General features: G+C 42.4%; 1 protein-coding gene across 1 annotated transcript in view; it reads left to right on the top strand.

The window, feature by feature from the left end:
* ERN1 (endoplasmic reticulum to nucleus signaling 1) overlaps window positions 1-21,461 on the top strand; it is a gene marked incomplete at both ends in the record, with an annotated part of 32,121 nt that extends 10,660 nt beyond the window's left edge. Inside the window, 20 exons of the mRNA XM_084273590.1 lie at window positions 6,781-6,814; window positions 8,336-8,408; window positions 9,950-10,022; window positions 11,115-11,237; window positions 12,038-12,139; window positions 12,554-12,815; window positions 13,430-13,508; window positions 14,262-14,424; window positions 15,730-15,848; window positions 16,169-16,360; window positions 16,938-17,193; window positions 17,948-18,038; window positions 18,355-18,544; window positions 18,735-18,834; window positions 19,254-19,453; window positions 19,589-19,736; window positions 20,091-20,218; window positions 20,694-20,817; window positions 21,033-21,100; window positions 21,255-21,461. Coding sequence (XP_084129716.1) covers window positions 6,781-6,814; window positions 8,336-8,408; window positions 9,950-10,022; window positions 11,115-11,237; window positions 12,038-12,139; window positions 12,554-12,815; window positions 13,430-13,508; window positions 14,262-14,424; window positions 15,730-15,848; window positions 16,169-16,360; window positions 16,938-17,193; window positions 17,948-18,038; window positions 18,355-18,544; window positions 18,735-18,834; window positions 19,254-19,453; window positions 19,589-19,736; window positions 20,091-20,218; window positions 20,694-20,817; window positions 21,033-21,100; window positions 21,255-21,461 — 2,732 coding nt within the window. The remainder of the gene's footprint in view (window positions 1-6,780; window positions 6,815-8,335; window positions 8,409-9,949; window positions 10,023-11,114; window positions 11,238-12,037; window positions 12,140-12,553; window positions 12,816-13,429; window positions 13,509-14,261; window positions 14,425-15,729; window positions 15,849-16,168; window positions 16,361-16,937; window positions 17,194-17,947; window positions 18,039-18,354; window positions 18,545-18,734; window positions 18,835-19,253; window positions 19,454-19,588; window positions 19,737-20,090; window positions 20,219-20,693; window positions 20,818-21,032; window positions 21,101-21,254) is intronic.
* Window positions 21,462-21,738: the final 277 nt, after the last annotated feature.

Genomic DNA, 21,738 nt, shown 5'->3' with positions numbered 1-21,738 from the left:
TTTAGGCTTGCTTTTATGTGCAGGTAAGAAAGCAGACAGTGATAGAGGTGGTGATGAGAAACCTGCTGGCAAGATAATATCTTTCTTTTCATTCATCAGCTTTTCCACTAAGAAATAATGCAAAGTAATTTTCCAGAAGGGCGTATAATATATACAGATTTACGTCTAGTTTAGAGCCGGCAGAAATTTTTTTAGGATCTTTAGTTCTCTTTAACAATCAAAAAAATCCCCAAACAAACCAAACTAGTGGTTCACAATAAATTTTAAAAGTTTTGGTTTCTAATACCTTACTCATAACCTGTGGAATTCAGTGGACTAGTCATGATGAGACAAAGATATAACCATACCTCTTAATGGTATATGGTATGTAGATTCTAAAGGGCAAATCTGAGATCTGTAGGTCCTGCTCTAATAACAGTGGTTATTCCCAAGCAAGAAGGAATACCTTTGTGTAGAACTGTAATGAGTAAGGGTTGTCAGAAGAAAATAGTTGTAGAACAGTACTCTTTTCAGCAAATTCCAGAGGACAGCTTCTTAGTATCTTTAACCTCATTTACTACAGTTGCAACAGCAGGCAACGATGACATGATTTTAAGTTGGCCCGTTAGCCCAGTTCTTATGGTGGGGCCTCAGGTCAGGAAACCGTTTTTTCCAGCTCATTCCAGTGGGGCAGCGACTTACTCATTTACTGTTTCAGAATCTCCCACTTCTTCTTTTTAGTTGTTGCTTTTCTATGTGCTGCCTAAAGGCAGATTATGGTGTTGAAAATGTGCAGTCTAATCTTGTGCATTATAAAAGACTTGGGTTTTGGTCAAATTTTATCTTATCACATGATTGTGAAATATGGAGGAAAGTTAGATGCATTATAATTAGTGTTACAGTCATACTTTAAAAACTGTATATATGGCCTTTTTTGCACATATACATGCAAAATATGAGTTAGAATTATTTTTGAATAACATGATATGTGTTCTGTGCTCCTGCCTGCTCACAAGAAAATGATTCAGGCACAAGTATTTTCTGGCCATGATGCAACCCAAACTTTATTGGGAAATCTACCTGTTGCCAGGTCAAAATCTTAATTTCAGGGAAGTGTAACTGAGCCCAGTAATTTACTACATTACTGGACAGGGATTATGTTAAGAGGTTTCTAACAATTGCTGCATTTGTGAATAAACTTTTAAGAGTTCTAGAATAAATTCTTATAGTATAGGATCTATGTCCTCTTAATTCTTTTTTTCTTGACAGCTACCTTCCAATTCTTTTTATTAACTTGGAAAAATACAAGCTTTTCAGTTCTCAGGGGATCACGATTTTGAAGTCTGACGGTGATGAGGAGAGGTATTGGCAGTCTTATAACGCCATGAATTAATTTAGCTAAGAGTATCAGTAGCAGTAATTCTAGTCATAGGGTCTGTGTGTGTGTGTGTGTGCTTGTTTACACACAGATTACCAGAGCAGAAAGTTAAAGCTGGTGTGTATTGAATGGAGGAGTTTGAGGGAATTGTTCATATGCTCTGCCTTAGTGGAGGCTGCAGGAAAAATGAATTGGAAACCCTTGGAAGTATCTATAGAAAACTCAATGTCCCCTCTAGTACTGGAGATATTTGCAGGGTGGCATCCTGCTTCCTAAATCATCAACATACACTCCATAGTTGCTTTGACATCTTTGTTTCCCTAGTCTAGAAAGTGGAAAGCTTATGGACAGGATATCATACCAAAAGCAAGAAGTTGGCTTTTCCTGTGCTACAGGGAATGGACACTTAAGGGAGAGGCAGATGCATTTTTGTCACATTTTCTCTGTGAAGTTTTTGTTCTGATATAGAATACTTACTGCTTTGTTCAGTGGTTATTATCACTGTTGTTAGTATTGGAACAGATCAAGCCTATTAGAATTACAGGGAACTGCAGTTCAGGGAAATTTAGAAAGCTGGATTACATGACTACAGTCTCAGCATGTTAACACTTGAGTGCTGAGGAGAAGATAAGGTCTCAGTTCTCTGACTTTTGCAAGGACTTTTTGTGCTTGACCTGCTGTGGAGCAAAAGGTGACCTCAGCTGTAAGACTAATCACTCTTTTGTATTCAAGCATATTAGAACTATTGTAAGCCCTGACAATAAATTAAACTCAAGATTCTCTTTTATCTCAGAGTGAGTTCAAAACCAATATTGAAATAAAGTTGGAATATGTCCCAAACCACATGAAAGTGAATGTGAAGAGTTCATTGTCTGTCTTCAAATGTCTTTGCAGAGGTACGACCTTAGTTCAAGTTCATGAAAGTGTTAAGAAAATGAGAAAATTTACATGGCCCACGTAGCTAAAAATGTAGAGAAATGGTACTTTACGGTCTTGTCTTGCCAGGTTGATGGTGCTAGTACTGGAAGGAGAATTCCATTCACTCCAGAAAATAAACTCTGTCAGGGTGTGTTCACATTGTGAGTAGCCTCCTGTGTGTAAAGAAACCAGATGTTGATACTAAATGCTTTCTAACAGTTCATATATAGCACTTAAATTTTGTGGGAAGCCATGAGAAGAATCAGTGTTTTGGTTCATGTGCCAGTAAGTACTAAACAAATTTCCTGCTGCTTTGTAGTAACATCTTAATCTGTTCCATCTACCCCTGCTATCAAAGTTAGTAAATCAAATTTAAGTTACTAAGAAAATGAGTAAAACTAGGATTTTTATCAATTGTGATCAAGCTTTGTTGTTCTTGTTAGTGAAGATAGGATACTTAAGAAAAATTTAAGAACTTTTTCATGAGCATGATGCTTCTGTGCAGCACTTCTGAACACCTTGGCTCTTCTCCTAAGGCTTTCTCATTTGTGTCTTCTGATATGCAAGAGTGCCTCAGGAAAACTCATGACATAAGTTGAAGAGATGCTCAAGGGATTTCTACCATCACTTATTAAAGTGAAGGATACATTTGTTGATGGAATTGTTATATATGACATCTTTCAGAAATATAAGATGGGGAGTAAAAGCTTAATGCAAGTAAATATTGTACAGAAGCTATATGTGTGTGTTGTCTTTCACTGTTATGGTGCTTTATGGTTGACATAATCATGCAGCACTCCTCAGACCTTTGAGATAGTTTGAGTCTGCTCTTTTACAAGGAGATCACCCAGTCTTAGAAAATTAAGTGGAAATTAATTATAAGTCCAAAAATGCTGTATGGCATTATTATGACTCAGGGTATTTTGGGGTCAGAGAAGGAACTATAGGAAAGCATTACTAACCAGACTCTCCTGCAAATGTCATGGACAAACCAGAATCGGTTGCTAGAAAACATAACCTAATTTTTAAAATTTCATGTAGTTGTTCAGGTTTTCATGAGCATTCTTTGGGGAAAAAAAAAACAACCAAAAACCAGAAAACCCACAACCCTGAAATACTAATATGTGTGAGGAAATCACATTCTGTCCTGTTCTGCTGTAGAATATGTGCAGTGTTAGGTTAGTAACAGTCCAGCCTGGGGAGTTTGAAACTTGATTCACATAGTGCTGGTTTGCTGCTGTAATTTCAGATAGCAACTTCACACTTCTATTTAATAAAGACAGCAAGTAATCCATTTGTTAAATTTAAAAGGTTGTGAAGGTAGTTTGGACAAGAAATTATTTTCTTATGCTTTGCCTGTGCTGCCTAGAAAGTGATTTTAAAGAAGATCCCCTTTGCTGTAGCTAAACAATGTATATACAGTCGGTTTTCACTTCAAAAACAAGTTATGCAGCTTTGTTATCTCTAATGATGGCTTGAGGATATGTTTGTAGATAGGACAGAGTTGTTGAGCACTGTTGGTGAAGCTTGCTGTTGTCTAGCAGTAGTCGTCATCACCACAGGTGACAGATTATTTTTTACCAAATTAGATACTCTTGGTTCATCAAGAGACTTGCAGAGTTTATTTGGCTTTTGCCTTTGCAACACACTTAGCATTTGCATTAAATCTTACTTCAAGTGAGGCAGGTGACATTTTCTGCTGATTTATGCTGTGCTTTTTCATGAAACTGAGAGTTTCCCTTCCCACAAAGCATTTATAATTATAAAAACTCTAGACTATTTGTCTTCTTTTAGTTCATTTCACCTAGACTTGTGCATACATTGAGTATATAAACTCACCTCTGTTTGCTTTTCATAATTCAATGTAGCAGTTCAACTCCAGACTTGAACCACTTTATGTAATGGTCAGCTAATGAGCTAATGCTCTTTTTCTTTCTTTCTTTTCTTTGATAACAGAGAGATTATGTTGTGTGCATGTTTTTCATGAGATACTGTACAGCCTGTGAAGTACTTGAAGCAAACACTGAGAAATAATTGGCATATCATCAGCTGGAAGGTTGGAGCAGGGGGAGTCCCTCTCAATGTACCCTGAAACCTGTTTCTTCACACAAGGGATAGAAATGAATTGCTTGATGTAGTTAATGGAATACAGGTCTGAACGAGCAGCATGGTCTGTAGAGACATACTTAACAATGAATCACTTAGTTCCTTTGTCTGAATGTTAATTACTGTTAGGCCCTTTTGTTGTGTACTTGAGTTCTAAATGGAGCTTGTGATAGGATGTGGAGCTCCACACTTGTGCAGCATTCCCATCTTACACTGTTCATCAGTGTTAATGCTAGTAATTCATCAATAAGAGAAAAATTGAACAAGGTAGGTAGTCTTAATATCTATCTTCTGTGACTGAATGTCAGTGCCTGTTAAGAGTACCAGCTAGGTGCTCTCAGTGTTTTTGCTGTGCTGTGTAGGAGGCTCTGAGTAGGAGATGGCATGACTCTGCTGTGCCCGTGCCCTGCAGTGGGTCTCTTCCCCAGAGCTGGCATGGAGGTCTGCAGGATCCCTGCATAGAGGATTTGCTGGGATGTAGGGGGAGGTGTGTTTGGTGCTGCTCCTGCCAGCGTGGTGGTGAGTAACCCTGTGATGAGAGAAATGGGTAAAGCACACAACTTGACAAGGCTGCTCACCGAGCAGTGAGTTTCCTAGGTGTAGTGTTTTCAGTGCTTGAGTAGCTCCTTCTCCAGATAATTGAGTTGTTCCCAGAAGCTTAATGTGCTTTTGAGTAGTTAATTCTGACAGCTTTGAGGATGTATCTGAAACGTTTTGTAGGCTTAAAGAGGAAATACATAAATATGTAGTTATGCTTTGAACAAAGCTGCTTTGAGAGCGCTCACTGTTGTAAAAAGAAACTGATGCAAATAGGAATAGCTATTCCTCATGTTGTGCTTTCTGTCCCTGATGTTATGAGTGCATCTTTTGGTGGCTGTTGTTTTCAGGTGCACTGCTGTTAGAGATCTGCTCAGCTAGGGGTTTCTTCTGGTTTTTTAATCTGTTCTATAAAAACAGAGACCTGCTCCTAGGCCGTTGTTATCAGACCCAGCAGTTGGTGTGGTGCAATATGCTACAGGGGGGGAGGCTTTGCAAGACCTGTGTATTGAACCCTGAATTTCTTGTTCGTGTCTTGCTTAGCTCTGCAAATATCACAGTACACTCGAGCTGTCCAGAATCTATGCCAGTTTCACAATCAGAGGCTCTTAAAACATCATTGCTTTTGTTCTTCCTTCCTTCCTGTAGCATTGTGATGTTTGCATGGAGCCAGAACAGGTGAAAAACCAGTATTTGTTTGCTCATTGCTCTGTCATCTTGCTTGGGCTTGTGCTAGTAGAATGGTTTGATTTCCCTGTGGAAGTGAAGATACCTTGCATCCTCCTGATTTCTGAGTTACTTTTTGCCAATATACCCATAAATATGTGCCCAGTTTTGTCTTGGAAATTGTAGAGTATGTCTTACAGCTCTGGGAACTTCCGTGATTTTGTCTCCAGGATTGAAAATCCCCCAATTCAGGACTTTTTGAGGCCTCAGTAATTTTTAGGGGACATCACCTTCCATTAAAATCAGCTTATTATTCTTAATATATCTTTTGGTGTGTTAGGATTTATATTAAGCATTGTCAGGTTTTATTTTGTAACTTCTTTTTGTTTTATGATCCTGATTGCTCAAAATACCAACTATTGTGAGATTGTACCCAAACCTTCTGATTTTTATGTAATGTGGATTCTTGGATAAACTTTAGCAGTGAGATTATTTAAGGGAAAAAATTAGACTTGAGGAAATTTTGAATAGTCCTTGGCAGACTTGTTTTTCTTTTCATGCTGATCACAAAGGTTTTATCTTGGAGTAGGAAGTGGAACTAAGATTTCTCTGAATTGCATGGACTCTTGCTCTTAAGTCATTGGCAGCCTTCCCATTCATTTCAGGAGGCGTAGCACTAGCCTCTCAGTGTGTGCTGCATTTTAAATTAACTTGGGAGTTGGCTAGAAAGCATGTGCCTTGTACCTTGGTTTGAAGTTTGTGGAAGCCCTGGGGTGAAAGCAAGTGCTGCAGGATACCGTGAGCTGCCTCCTGGGCGCCAGTGGTCACACATGCGTATCGGAAGCCAGGGTTTTATCAGCATGTATACAGGTAGTTCCAACAGCTGTGCTGTCCAGGTGAGAAATAAGGAGAAAACTCAGGATGCAATGCAGGGCTGCTATCTTTTCCAAGTCTCCTCTCAGGAGTAGCATGGATAAAACTGAGCAAAGAACCTCAGAAGTTCTAGAACTCCTCAGGTGCTTTGTACTTTCCCGTTTTATGAACCAAGTTTCATGACCATGTACGAGCTCATTGAAGCTGCTGGGGTGGCCCCTTTGAAACTCTGTGCATCAGACTTTGAAAAAGGAACAAGTTGTTGCAGACCTGACAAGGGATTGAATTGCCAGTGTTATGACTTTTTCTCTCCCTTTGTGCAGATCCTGTCCTCCAGGTACCAATCCATGTGGAAGAGTAAGTCTGTTTCCTTTATCTCAGTTAATGTTTGTTGGATTTTTACTGACACCTTGAAATTTGGTTTAATTTGAACCGAAACAGTCTGTGTTTGAGAAGTTGCATACCTTGCAACATCAGTTTAGGGTGGTTTAGAGAGCAGAGACGGAAAGGATGTAATTAGTTGCGTATGAATCTCTTATTTGTGGCGCTGAGAAGAAGCATCCTGTCTACAGACTGTTTGTTCTGGTGTAGAGATCAAGGTCACTATCAGTGCTAGAGTCTTGAATTGAGCAGCTTTGCAAATGACAGAAACATCTAGGGAGCGATCCCTTGTTCTTTTTCTTGTCAAATAAAAGACTAAAAATAGTGAAGCACAGGAAACTCCAACCACCACCACCACTACCAGAATCTTCAAATGAAAATCTCAAGCTATTACTTCAGAGCAGCTCCTCCAGAGTAGCAATTGCACATTTAACTGGGAAATTTAGGCTTTATGTCTCTGAAGTCAGTGTTACATCCTTTCTTTTTTGTGGTTAGGGGTGGTTTTTTGTGTCTTTTTTTTGGGTGTTTGGCTTGTGTTGGGGTTTTTTGGGGTTGGGTTTTTGGGGGGTGGGGGGGTTGTTTTGCTTTTGGTGATGGCGCTTGTTTGGGTTCTTTTGTAGTTTGGGTGGGAGGTTGCCTTTATGTCTCAAATTTACGTAGTTCTGGCAACTCTTATTGTTCCTTGCCTTCTCTGTGCTCTCTGTTTGGTTTGTTTTAAATTCTGTGGCCTTTTAAAAGCATGTATAGATTCATAGAATCATCAGGGTTGGAAAAGATCATCAAGATCCTGAAGTCCAACCGTCAGCCCTGCACCATGGCAACCACTAAAACATCTCCTGAAGCCCCACATCTGCCCGTTGGGGTTTTTTTAACATCCCCAGGGACAGTGACTCCACCATGTCCTGGGCAGCCTGTTCCAACGCTTCACCACTCCTTCCCTGAAGAAATTGTTCCTAATACCCAGTCTGAACCTCCCCTGGTGCAACTTGAGCCCGTTTCCTGCCATCCTGTCACTAGTCGGTAGGGAGAATAGGCCAACCCCTGCCTGCCCACAGCCTCCTTTCAGGTGTCTGCAGAGAGCTGTGGAGATGAGGCTCTTGTAGGAGCTTTCACCTCACTGCTTGGCTGCCACGTTTGGATCTTTGTGTTTTCCACCCAGGGAAGTGGTGGAGTCGCCATCACTGGAGGTATTTGAGATGTGTAGATGTGGCCCTTAAGGACACGGCTCAGTGGTGGACGTGGCAGTCTTAGGCTAATGATGGGACCCAGTGGTCTTTTCCAAGATAAATGATTCAGTTCTACGAGTCTGTGAAACTTGTTCATGTTGTTTTCTTTTTCACAGTTAATAAACAAAACTTCAAAAAATGGGTAATACAAAGTTAAAAATGTAACATCAGCTGAGCTTCTCTGTACAACCAGCACTGACTATAGTTGGTTTTGTGTTCTCTGAGCAACACGTGACGTTTTTATCATTTATAATTGCTGCTTTAATCCTAGGCCAGCGTTTCTTCCAGACCCAAATGACGGCAGTTTGTATACGCTCGGCGGCAAGAATAGTGAAGGCCTGACTGTAAGTATGCTTTGTAAATTCTCCCTGGTAATTTTTAGAAACATGCCCTCATCAGTCTCACCCAAGGGATAATCCCCAGGGGAGCTCTCTGCTTTCTTGCCTGTACTGTGAAGTTCTGCAGGCTTTTGTACTGTCTGATGGAACTGTCCCAGTTTCTTGGAAGGGCTCAATCAAACTGGCCAAAAAACAGCGCCTGCTGCCTGTGCCAGCTGTTAGGAGTTTTGGGAATGGCAGTGCCCTGCACTGTGCTGCGAGCTCTTCTGCAGAGGGAAACTTTAGTTTATCAGAGCAGAAAGTTGCCACCTTTCTTGGGACTGTCAGAGAATAATTTCTGCTTGGAAGTATCAACAGCTGATGCGTTGTCTGCCTGTGCTGTTTTTCTGTACCTTGCTGAAATAAGGATGACGATAAGTCAAATTTCTGTTGTATTACCCAAACACTGAATGATCTGTGTGTGACGTGTCACTTTCCCTCAAATACTTAATTTTCTAAAATCATCTCCCAGAAGACAGGATTAATGTAAGCTCTGCTGACACCTTTAGGAGGTATCTTCATAAGATTTACTAAGCAGACAGAAATGCTGATCGTTTTCAGAAGTCACCAAGCCATGTAGCCCACAGATACTAGCTAACATTTGACTTTTGTTTTTAAACTTTGTGGTGCTTGGCTTCCCACAAGTTTCTTTTCTCTGGCAGCTGCTATGATTTCTCTTAAGAACTTCAATATTGTCAAGTATTTTAGTATTTACTCACCATGTCCCTCCTCGCCCCAGCACAGCCAGATTGTAACTTGCAGAGTGATTCTTGGTTCTTTTCCTGGGTGAATCCAGGAAGCAGCAACATACTTTAATCTATTCCTTTATTCTGTTAATCTCCTCTCCTTTGAATTAAAGTAATTTTATTTCTATTTAGAATCACTATTATAAAAATTTTAAGCAAGAGTAATTACATTAAGTAAAGTTAGCAAAGGCCTGATGGTTACTGTTGGTGCAGCTTGTCCATCACTCTTGCCACCTCATCCCAATGAGAGTCTCTTAAAGCTTCCTAAGGGTTGTCCCCCATTCTGTCAGTGCCATACAGGCCTGGCAGCGTCTCGAGCTCTTCAGTCGCCCCCTCAGCAGTTTAATGTGTGTGAAGGTATCTGGCCTTTCTAAATGTCCTTGTACAGTCCTGCAGAGAACCATTTTAGACCTGTTCTAGGTACGGCAGTTCAACCAGAGTATGATGATGACAGACCTTAAAAAAACGCAGTCTTGGCCTACAGACCTCTCAGATGGAAATAGTTCTTCCACTCTACATGCAGTTCACCTGTTACAAACTCCCTGAGACAGACTTCTGTCTGTTCTGGGTTTGCAGAGCAGGGCCTTGACCTGAAAGTTCGAGTTCCCAGGCGCTGTAATAATACAAACAGCCAATAAAAAAACCTGTTATTTGAGATTTCTGAAATTTTCTGACCACCCTTTTCTGTGAACAAACGTGAAGACTATCAGACCAATGTGAATAGGCATTTATTTTTTTGTTTGGCTCTGTTTTTCTCCTTAGAAACTTCCGTTTACTATCCCTGAGCTGGTCCAGGCATCTCCCTGTCGCAGTTCAGATGGAATCCTGTACATGGGTGAGCTCAAACTTCATTTCTTTTAGACCGTAGTATGTTCACTGACTAGACAATGTAGAGACCCTCAGAGTGTATGGGAATAGACTTTACTTTGGATGTGAGTTTCAGTCTTCCATGAACCTTTCCGATAACACAAATTCTGATTAATATTGAAATTCAGTTACTGTTTAAAGATTAAAACCCAACCACTTTTCCTGAAGGAGAAAATAGCCTTTCTAAGACCTCAGTAGCCTGTATGGGGCTTTTTGCTTTCTTGAGATGCTCTCTCTCAACAAAAAGTGACTTCTGCTTAAAATATTCTTAAACTTATAAATGTCATTGACTGCCTGACAATTGTAATTAGATTAGAAATCACATTGCAGCACAGATAAACATCCTCCGTTATCTGAGATGCAGTCTGTTTGTTTATACTACAAGTAGTAACAAATTTATGGCTCTCTGTCCTGACTCATTCTAATTGCAGATGGATTTGGGAGGGGAAAGGGAGAAGGAAGGACAGTTATTACTGATCCCAACAGTAAATGTGTGAAGGATCAGGATGAACTATGTGTTGTTTTTAATCTCCTGAAGGGTCAATGCATACTTCTGGTTCTCCATTTTGTGAAAAAAGGAGTGAAGCTTCTGAACAGAACACATCTGTTAGTGTCAAAGAAGTATTTAAGGTTATGGCTCATGTAGACTTGAATGGGATGTGAGGATCACAATTCTTAATCAAGCTGAAATGTGTAGATCCTCTATTTTTTTTCTACCTGCTGTCCTTCAACACAGGTTTTTCCATCTCCTCTTCTCCTAGCTCACAGGTTCTTCTGCACTCAGAACTCTTGTTAGATTTTATGACCATGAAAGAATAATCCAACAACTAGTACTTACCATTCTAAACATCGTATTTGGGTTTTGTTGTCAACATTTGGGGTGGGCCAGGATTGCTAAATGAAACTAAGGCTGAGTGTATGGAATTGCTTTTTTAAAAATGCTTTATTCACGCTAAGTTTCTAAGTTTGTAAACCTACTAAAGGAGAAAGAAGGCTGCAAAGCTTGGTGGAAGCACAGTTTTCCAACTGAATGGTAATGTGGCTTAAATTATGATTTCAGGTAAAAAGCAGGATATTTGGTATGTGATTGACCTCATGACTGGGGAGAAGCAGCAAACCTTGACCTCCTCGTTTGCAGAAAGTCTTTGTCCATCAGCATCCCTCCTGTACCTGGGGAGAACAGGTCATATGGTGGTTCTTTTTTCTGCAGCTTCGAAGAGAATTTCATGATGATGTTAAAATTTAGGATGATAACAAATGACCTTGTGATGAGTTAGTGTTTTCAAGTCTATTTGTTAAAAAACTTATGTAAATTACAATTTTTGGGCTGTACAAAGAGAATTATTAACTCTTTATAGCAGTGGAGACATACTGGGTTTTTTTAAACTTTGGCAGCAGGCATGGCCCATTATTCTTCTTGTGCCTAAGTACAATATATATTCTATTTAACAGTGCATTCCAGTAGCAGCTATGAACCCAAGTTTGCTCTGCAATGTATAACAACTGTTTAAGGAAAATGGAGATACAGTATATCAAAAGCTGTATTCTTAATAACTGTCAAAATCAGGTGAACACCATCTAGATCTGGACTAGTAAAGAGGAGTGTTACAGACTTATTCTTTAAACCTCTGGATGTGTCCTTTCAGTGTGATGGTTCAGCACCAGAGCATGGTATGCTGAAGTTTAGGATGCAGGGTAAGGGAACGGGGGTACACACAAAGGAGGTGTGCAGTACACACACAGTGCTGGTACCAAGGGCAGCAGTGGTCTGCTGGCTCCTTTGGGGGTTCCTGGAGATGGGATGTGAGGGGATTGGGGATTATCCTTACAACTATGAAGTGTTTGTCAGGAATGCTGGGAAAAGGAAATGCAGAGCACAGCATGTGGCGTGAGTGGTGATTGGAAGAGTGTCTCAGATTTGAGATGATTGATTCTATCCTCTCATAGGTGTTTTTGCTTCACAGACTGTATATTTTTTAACAGAGTACACGATCACGATGTATGACACCAAGAAGAAGGAGCTGCGATGGAATGCCACCTATTTTGATTATGCAGCTACTCTGCCTGATGAAGACATAAAATACAGTAGGAATTTAATTGCTGTCTTCCCCCCACCCTCTTTGGCCATGAGTTCTGCATATACAAGCAAAATTATACCAATATTTTCTTATAATAAATAGGTCAGGCTGATTTTTCTGCAGTTGATACACAGCTGCCAGGCTTTATCTTTTACGTGCTGTAGTATCTAGAGCCTGCTAGGTAGCTTCAGGTAAAGTGAAACTAACATGTTGCAGCTCTTGAAGATATGACTCTCTAAAATTTAGTGGCAGATGGCAAGAGAGGAAGCTATCTAAACTGTGGTGCACACTCAGAAGAAGCTATTGCAGTGCTATTGCATTGCAGCTGAACTTGTATCAGCCTGATTCTGACCACTGATGAGCTATTCTTTGGCAGACTAAAGAGCAGCAACCAGATCATCTGTCTATTTGTGTTTTGTAGAAATGTCCCACTTTGTGTCTAATGGAGATGGGCTGGTGGTGACCGTAGACAGCGAGTCTGGGGACGTGCTGTGGATTCAGAACTACGCTTCTCCTGTGGTGGCATTTTACATCTGGCAGCGGGAGGGGCTGCGGAAGGTTATGCACACTAACGTGGGGATAGAAACTCTGCGGTACTTGACGTTCATGTCTGGGGAGGTTGGACACATTACCAAGTGGAAATACCCTTTCCCAAAGGAAACGGAGACCAAGAGCAAACTGACGTGAGCATGAATATTCCTGTTGTTCTCACTGTCTGTTTGACAGAGCTTTGCCATTTAAAACCTTCTTTATATACTTGGAATTAAAGGGTTGTTCTACAAGTTTCAAGGTGAATAAAAGAATCCGTAAAAGCAGCTCTAGTTCTCCACCTATTATCTTATATCATATTTGATCTTTTACTGTCTTTAGGCAGATGCAAAAACACCCCTATCCTAAACTTAGGAAATGCATGTTCCTAACTTCTGTCAGATGTTCTGTGTTGAATAGTTTCTTACAATATGGAATGAAATTGTTCTTCATAACAGGAATTATGAACAGCAGTGCAGAGCAGTTTGGCAAATACCAGTTATTGAATAATGTAGTAATAGGACATGAGTTCTGTCAAATGAGTAATTGTGGTGTGAATAATCAACTATTAATGCTTTCATAATTAAAAAGAATGGCTTCATAGTACAGCAGTACAGTTTTACAGATCCAGGCTTTTCAAGATATAAATATTGATGATTTGAGAAATCATGCATTAGTTCTGCAGGATTGCGTTGCCAGGGTTTTAGCTAAGATGGTAAAACATCTGTTTGTTTTACACTTTCTAATGTTTATTGCTTTTTTTTTCCAGACCAACCCTGTATGTAGGGAAATACTCCACAAGTTTGTATGCATCGCCATCCATGGTGCATGAAGGAGTAACTGTTGTGGTAAGTTGGGGGCTGCAAGAGTTGAATGACACCTGCTGAAAAGTGTCTCTAGAGAATTAGTGCTGTCCTGGGCTTAAAAAAAACAAGTTGAAATGGAAACATACCTGAAATGCATATTAAAAGGCAACTTTGTCATAGCGAAGTGGCAAGAGGATCCGATGTAAATAGAAAATTAAACACTGGAGGCTGTATATCTACAGAAATTTGGTTTTAAACGGCAGATTTCTATCAAGAAATGCATAGCAAATTAAATGTTTCATGAAAGAATTAACAGTGGGCCTTAGCATGCATGACCATATTTCAGGAATAATTTCAAATGCTGCAAAGTATCTGTAGTTCATGAGGAATTGTGCCGGGCAAGCTTAGCAGGAGTGGAGCAGGGGTTGCTCTGCAGTATGGTATGTTAAAATTGCAGGTGTGTTCATCAAAGTAACTCCCTGTGGATAGGAAGCTGCATCACAGTTTTGTTTTGCTCACGCTGTGGTTGTCCACATAGGAAATAAAGATACTGTTTAACTTTGCTAAAACAAGAGAGAGTAATCTCATCTCCTAGGCAACACCAACTTGGAAGGTCTAATGTCCAAGGCTGGTGAAGCGGTTGCTGAGGGCACGAGGCAGTGTTTGCTTATGGTGACTTTGCTGCCAGAAGTTTTTGCTTGCCCACTGATTTTGACCTCCATTTTCCAGTGTAACTGCCAGTTATATTATAGGGACACTGTGCTTCCCTAAGGTAACAACCTCCTCTCTCCCCAGCCCCGTGGCAGCGCCATCCCCTTACTAGAGGGTCCGAAAACAGAAGGAGTCACAATCGAAGACAATGGCGAGTGTGTGATCACCCCCAGCACGGATGTCAAGTTTTCGGGGAGGCTGAAAGACAAGAACAAGCTCAACTACTGGAACGACTGGCTCTTGATAGGTACCGGGCTCCTGGGATGGCTGGGCCGCTCGCGTGGCCTCCCACTGCCATCTGGTGGGCAAGTCTCATGTTTGCCAGCTGCTGTACATCGGTCCCAGCCACTGCCTAAACTCAGGCAGTAATTACTGAATTCTAGTAATCTAATTCATCTTCATTTGCATATCAATTAATGTCGTTAAGTATACAACCACGTGCTGGGTTTCCTGAGGCGCCTGCGTTTTCAGTGCATAGGATGAAGAGTTCTTAGCTTGATATGTGGAAAGTTGTTTATTATTTATTTGCCCCTCATTGAGGGAGGGGAATAGAAAATGTCGTGTTTCCTGTAAATGTTGTATTCTGGTGCCTTCGGATTGTTTTTTTTTATTGTGCACAATGTTATTTTAATTCTCATTTTATGGCTAAGCCCTGTTTTCCCCATTTTACAATGGAGGATGAACACACAGTGGCTGAGGAGAATATTAATAAAAGGTCAGCCTGTCCTGTGCATCACAGATCCCAACATTTTGGAATTGACTTTTCAGGGCATTTACAATTTTGCTTAAAAAAATTAAGAACTGCCTGAAGCTCGTTTTTAAGTGATACAAGTTTCTAATTAAGTGATATATGCTGTAGGATCTCTGTGGCAGGGACAGGGTGTAACCTGCAGCATCCTTAACTGTCAGCTCTGCCTCCTGCTGTCCTTTTCTTAGCTAACAGTGTCCTGCTCTTGCAGCAGTCAGGGCTTCCTTTCAACTGCTGGTGTTCCTCTGCAGCCCTCTGCGCTGAGTGACCTGTCCCCTCAACCTTTTCCACTCTTTTTTTCTGTACAAAAGCCAGAGTCTTCCTCTGTCTACTCCAGTTGCAAAAGTTGCGAGCACAGCAGCGTCTTCCTCTTCACACTTACATGGCCAGCACGAGGCAAAGGAGTGTGAAGAGCAATTGTAGCTGTGCTGGGTCATCCTTCTTGTGCGGTGCAACCAGAACCGGTTCATATCTAGAACATGATCTTTGCCTCAAGGCCACATCACAAAGCAAAAGCTGCCTTGAGACTGAGCCAGCCAGGAGATACCATGTGCATTCCTGTAATGGCCAGGAACCAAACCCACAGCCAGTGCTTGAGCTCAGAGTTCCTCAGGATTGATATTCCTGTGCCTGGGGCTGCTTTGGATAGAGGGGAAGTTTTGAGCTTTTGTTCTCTGATATTCCCAAGCCTTTTCTATATCAACTCTGTATGTGCTCTGATGCTGATCAAAGATGCTGAAATCAAGGGATGTATTTCTTAAAAAGAGACAGGCTTTTATTTCAATAAATGTGTTCTATTTAAAGGGCACCATGAAACACCATTATCTGCCCCCACAAAGATTCTGGAGAAATTTCCAAGCAACTTACCTAAGAGGCCTGAAAATGTGATTCCAGCCAACTCGGATAAATCCACTATTGAAGAGGTTTGTGATGAGAATAATCATCTTGCTGGACAACTGCAGAGTGTAAGGGAGCACAAGTCGGGGAAAGGCTGAGAAGTGACATGGAATTACTGACACTTGGTGTCTCAGGTTTTGATGTACTTACCATGCAGCATCCCTGGTAGGATGTTTCCTTCTTTCCAAATTAGGACTCACAGCTGCTTCCCCCCTCCATGTTTAAAGCTTTCTTTGACTTTGGTAGGATTAGAAATTATTGCAAGTGATTTAGCAGAAAGCCAGGGGTATTAATGCTTCATCACCCAGGAAGCTGCAGCGCTGACGGACCTTTCTTTGCCTCTTAGGTCATCGATATAGTGGAAGGTTCCAGAACGGAAGTGCCTCCCACAATTCCAAAGGCTATTGAGGAGAAACCTGCTCGGGCTGCGCCGCGCCCAGAGGCCCCGGTGGACTCCATGCTGAAAGACATGGCCACCATCATTCTCAGCACTTTCCTGCTTGTGGGCTGGGTGGCTTTCATCATCACTTACCCAATGGTAACGCGGACTTGACTTGATGTGCTGTTGAGATTTGGGAGTCGGTAACATTTTACAGCCCCAGAAATGATACAGGAGTTAGAAGGAAAAACACTACAGTGGTTTTTTTCCTCCTTACAGAAGTGCAGAGGGTAACAAAGGCTACAGATTTGACACAGCAGTGATTGCTCTGGGCATATGTGCCAAATCTGGAGGGGCTTTTTCTATCCCACCAGTTCTGGTTTCTGTGTGTGCTACTCTTTTCATGGAGATGATCTTAACACCATTAGCTTCACTCCTCTCTTTCTCTGCCAAGTTTTCCAGCTTTTGTATCAAAGCCATTATCTTTTTATAGTTCTAAGACACATGGTCAACTGAGGAACACTTGGCTTTTGCCATATTGACCAGCCAGTGCAGTTCTCAGCTTTGCAGTGGGAGTTCAGAATGAAATGGAAGGCATGAGAGGGAAAGTTCCCCAGCCTGAATGGCTGGTTGTGTCGTTACAAGAGTTCCCCCCTCCTTTTGTATGTAGCTGTCCCAATAGCTATAGAGTTCCCTTTTGTGATGTGACTTATGGAACTGAGGTCCTTTCTCACAGAGTGTCCACCAGCAGCAACAGAGGCAGCATCAGCTGGAAGAGAAGATACAGCTCTTGCAGCAACAGAAGCTGCCCTTCCGTGCTCCCAGCGATCTACCCCCAGAAGCAGATTTCTTGGACACCTCCTGTGGACGGACAGAGAGCTCTGCCACCAGCACGCCGAACGTGTCCCCCAGAGCATCCAACCATTCTGTGTATTCCAGCATCTCCACATCGGATGTTGGGAGCTGCCCCTCCACTGAGCAAGAGGAGGGAGGTAAAGTCGATCCAGTGTCTTTTATTATGACACCATATATCCAGGGTGTGTAGTGATACAGCGGAACAATTAAAATACTTACTGATGGCACTTCATAGGTCAGGAAGCAGAGAAAGACTCATTAGTCTGACCATTTTAAATCAGGGAGCAGGTGGGCCATGCCCTGACTTTGAGCAGTATTATTTGCTTTAGAAAAGCATTCAGTTTGTAACTGCCCAAGGTTTGTGCTGTCCATGTCAGGACATTCCTGACCTGTAGCCATTCTAGAGAGAGGTTTGTATATACATATTGTTATGATTAACTGGAGTCAACAAACAAGGATGGTGGAGGGCAGCCTGCCTTCCTTCCTGATTTTCCTGGGCACTTGTTTGTCCCCTCAAAAGCTATTCCAGGGAATTGCTAGTAAGCCCACTGCCATAACTCTCAGTCAGCAGTTTCTAAATTCACTAAGTGACCTATAAAAATTGTATCTGCTGAGAACCAAAGGTCTCTCATGCTGTCTTGAGATGTGATCCTTCCAGACCTTATGTCAGGTGTGTACAGAATGTGTTTGACTCTGTTGGATCATTTGGTCGTCAGAGTATCTGCTTACTCAGTGTGAGTACCATGTGCAGATGTTCTGCTTTGATCATCTGTGTTGCTGATGTAAACACGAGCAGAAAGACTTCACGTACTGGCCCAGAAGGATATGCAGTGAGTGGTAAAAGGCTGACTTGCCCCATCCTAAACCAGTCCTTGTTTGTTTTTTGTTCAGATGAAGATGCAGACAGAGTGATGGTTGGCAAGATTTCGTTTAACCCAAAGGATGTTCTGGGACACGGAGCTGAAGGGACAATTGTGTACAGGTAGAAGACAGTATGTGTATTTAGTATTAAATAGACCAATGAATGTCTTATTTGGTCTTTAAAAGAAACCCACGCAACCACCCAAACCCAAACACATGTGATATGAACAGACATGAAACTTTTTCAGACATTCTTTGCATGTGGAATATCCTCACCTCACGCAGTGTTTATTCAGTAGCAAAAACTACTTTAATGAACAAATGTCTGTTTCCTGCATGAGAAGTGCTTTACTATGCCTCTGCAACACGTTTTCTGTTCTCACTTGCTTTGTCTACAGAGTGTAACAGGGTGGTGTGTCTTTCCTTCCTCTCTGCAGGGGCACATTCGATAACCGTGATGTTGCAGTGAAAAGAATCCTTCCCGAGTGCTTCAGCTTCGCAGACCGGGAAGTGCAGCTGCTGCGCGAGTCAGATGAGCACCCCAACGTGATCCGCTATTTCTGCACGGAGAAGGACCGGCAGTTCCAGTACATAGCCATCGAGCTGTGTGCTGCCACGTTACAGGAGGTGAGGAGACACTTGCAAACCCACAGAATTTTTGGGGGTGAAGCTGCTGTATGTGTGTTACCAGCTGGTACAATTTACTCAGTGGAAGCTTTTTTTGTTTTGATGAAGGGACTAAATTTCCTGTTTATGCAACAGGTAACAGTAAGTTATGTTGTGGCTGAATCTTCTGTTCTTCTGGTGTAATTTACAGTATGTTGAGCAGAAGGCCTTCAGTCACCATGGCTTACAGCCCATTGCTCTCCTGCAACAGACGACGTCTGGTCTGGCTTACCTGCACTCCCTTAGTATTGGTAAGAATCCCGCATGTTTCAGTATTGGATGGAGAATGGTCTATTTCCTTAATTATAAAAAAAGAAGAGAAACTGGTCTGGTGCTGGGACTTGCTTATTCAATCCCAGGAGAGAGAGTTGTAGAAGCTCCACTGAGTGCTGGCAGCAGCAGTGTCTGTTCTTTCATACCAGCCTCATCCGTGTAACACTCTGCTACCCTGCAGTGGTAAAGCTACTCATCACGTTTGTTCGGGGCGCTGCATTTTTTGGATAGAAGTCCTACAAACCGTGGTGCCTTGCAGTGATGCAGTGAAAAAGTGATGGGTCTCTAACAAAGATGATAGTTTGAGGTTACGACTTTTAACCTTGTCAAAAGTGTACAGTGCGAATACGCATATTGTTGGGATTGCCTGGAGTAGATAAACGGGTGTGTTTAATAGTCCACAGGGACCTGAAGCCCCACAACATCCTCATCTCAATGCCTAACGCCCATGGGAAAGTCAAAGCGATGATTTCCGACTTTGGCCTCTGCAAGAAGCTTGCAGTGGGCAGGCACAGCTTCAGCCGCCGGTCGGGCGTGCCAGGCACCGAAGGCTGGATTGCTCCAGAAATGCTGAGTGAAGACTGCAAAGAGAACCCGGTAAGTCCTCACCTTTCCCTCAGGCTCCTTGGGAGGAGGAGGTTCCACTGGAAGCAAATAACCACCCTGTGATGATGGCTCAAAGTTTTCAAGGGTAAAAAAGTGTTCTTGCTATTAAAGGTTGTTTATTTGCAGACATACACGGTGGACATCTTTTCAGCTGGCTGCGTCTTTTATTACGTGGTATCTGAAGGCAGCCATCCCTTTGGCAAATCCCTGCAGCGCCAAGCCAACATTCTGCTGGGTGCATACAGCCTGGAGTCTTTAAGTGCGGGGAGGCACGGTAAGGGAAGCACGGTGAACATGGACCTCTGCACAGCTTAGTGACCCTTCCACGGGTGTTACAGAACCAACAGCAATGACACATAGTGAGTCGCAACCCAGCAATGGTGAAAGCTGTACTCCAGCATACTCCTGAAGTAAAGTTCATTCTAGCACCCCAAAGCTCTGGGGTACAAAATTTGGAACCCTGCAAACTTGACCGTAGAGTGGGTTCATGTACTGGAAGAGTTATTTAATGTATTTCGTAACCACAGATTCAACACTACCACCTTTGTGTAGGCTGCCCAGCTTGTCTGTGAAGTATAAAACATCAGATTTCCCTACAGCCTAAGAACTGTCACCCTTTTCCTTGCAGAAGACATAGTTGCTCGTGATTTAATAGAGCAAATGATAAACATGGACCCCCAGAAACGTCCGTCTGCCAGCTGTGTGCTGAAACACCCCTTCTTTTGGAGTTTAGAAAAACAGCTTCAGTTCTTTCAGGTTTGTTTTGACCTTTTCAGATGTTTTGGTTCTAAGACAGCTGTAAACATTCAGCTCTCACACTGGGTCTCTCAGCTTTCTGGATGCTTGAGGTGACAGCAATGAAGACGCAAAGCTGTAGTGCCTCAGTGGTAGCTATGAAGCAAGAAGCTCTTTCACAGCAGGCCTGGAGCATAATACTGGGTAGGCGTTACGGCAGCCCACTGCAGTGCGTGTGCATTTGTTTGCAGTGGGGGTGGGAGCTGAGGTTCTTTCCACTCCCACCTCCAACTCTGATACAAGGCTTGGGCAGATGGTGAAAACTCCTTATCTCAGCAACTTAACATGTAATGCAGTGTGTTGCTCTTTACACTGTGCGAGAGTCATAACTGTCAGGAGTTACCAGCTGGGGCAGTAGTTGGCCAGAAGCAGCATTTCTACATTGTTGGGAAAAGGTTGGAACTAGAACTTGAAGTAACCTGAATGTCTCTTCCAGGATGTCAGCGATCGGATAGAGAAGGAATCCTTAGATGGTCCAATAGTCAAGCAATTAGAACGAGGAGGAAGAGAGGTGGTGAAAATGGACTGGAGAGAGCACATCACTGTTCCTCTTCAGACAGGTAAGGGATAGTATTTTATCAGAGGGTAAAGTCTCAGCACACCGGGGCACTGGGATAACGCTGCGTTTTAGCACATGACTGTTACTTGTCAGCAAACTGTTTCTTCAAATGTTTATCCATTGGAATGCGCTGGTAGGGACATGGGGCTTAGGTCTGAGGCCACCAACCACACCTGAATCAGAACACAGAGAGAGCTCTTACCTCTTCTTTTGCAGATCTTCGAAAGTTCAGATCGTATAAAGGAGGCTCAGTACGGGATCTTCTGAGGGCCATGAGAAACAAGGTAAAGGAGTAACCCTGTGCCCTCAGGTACTGAGCTCCTTTATGAGGAGCTAATAGGAGGAGACTGTCCATCAAAACACATCTTGTAGACGCTGTTTCAAGGTCTCTGAACATGAACCCTCTGCCTGAACTTTCACCTCTTCTCTCCTTTACAGAAGCACCATTACAGAGAACTGCCTCCCGAAGTGCAGGAGACCCTGGGCTCCATCCCAGATGAATTTGTATGTTACTTTACAGCTCGTTTCCCTCGCCTGCTCCTCCATACGTACCATGCTATGCGTATCTGTTGCCACGAAAGACTGTTTCAGCATTACTATGATCAGGACTCTGCAGAGCTGAGCCTTGCAGGAGATGCTGTTTGAGAGGAGACAGAGGAAGCCTTCTTCTCGGGGACCAAGAGTCCATGCACAAGGCTGGGTAACAGACCTACCTATAGCAGGGAAAAGTGGGATCGAAGAGCTGAATTCTCTCTCTTGGAAGAACCCAAGCTTCCAAAAGTGCCTTGTACCTCTGCCTGCACTGAATCAGGAGATGGTAGGAGCCCAAGGAGCAAGTGGTAACTTCAGAAAAGCAATGAACCCTGGTGATGGAGTTATTCCAAGGCAGATTTCAAGACATTGAAAATGGAGAGAGGAAAAG

This window comes from Gallinula chloropus (genome assembly GCF_964237585.1).
Source record: "Gallinula chloropus genome assembly, chromosome: 20".
Classification (NCBI taxonomy): domain Eukaryota; kingdom Metazoa; phylum Chordata; class Aves; order Gruiformes; family Rallidae; genus Gallinula; species Gallinula chloropus.
This window is presented reverse-complemented; position numbering and strand designations above follow the sequence as displayed.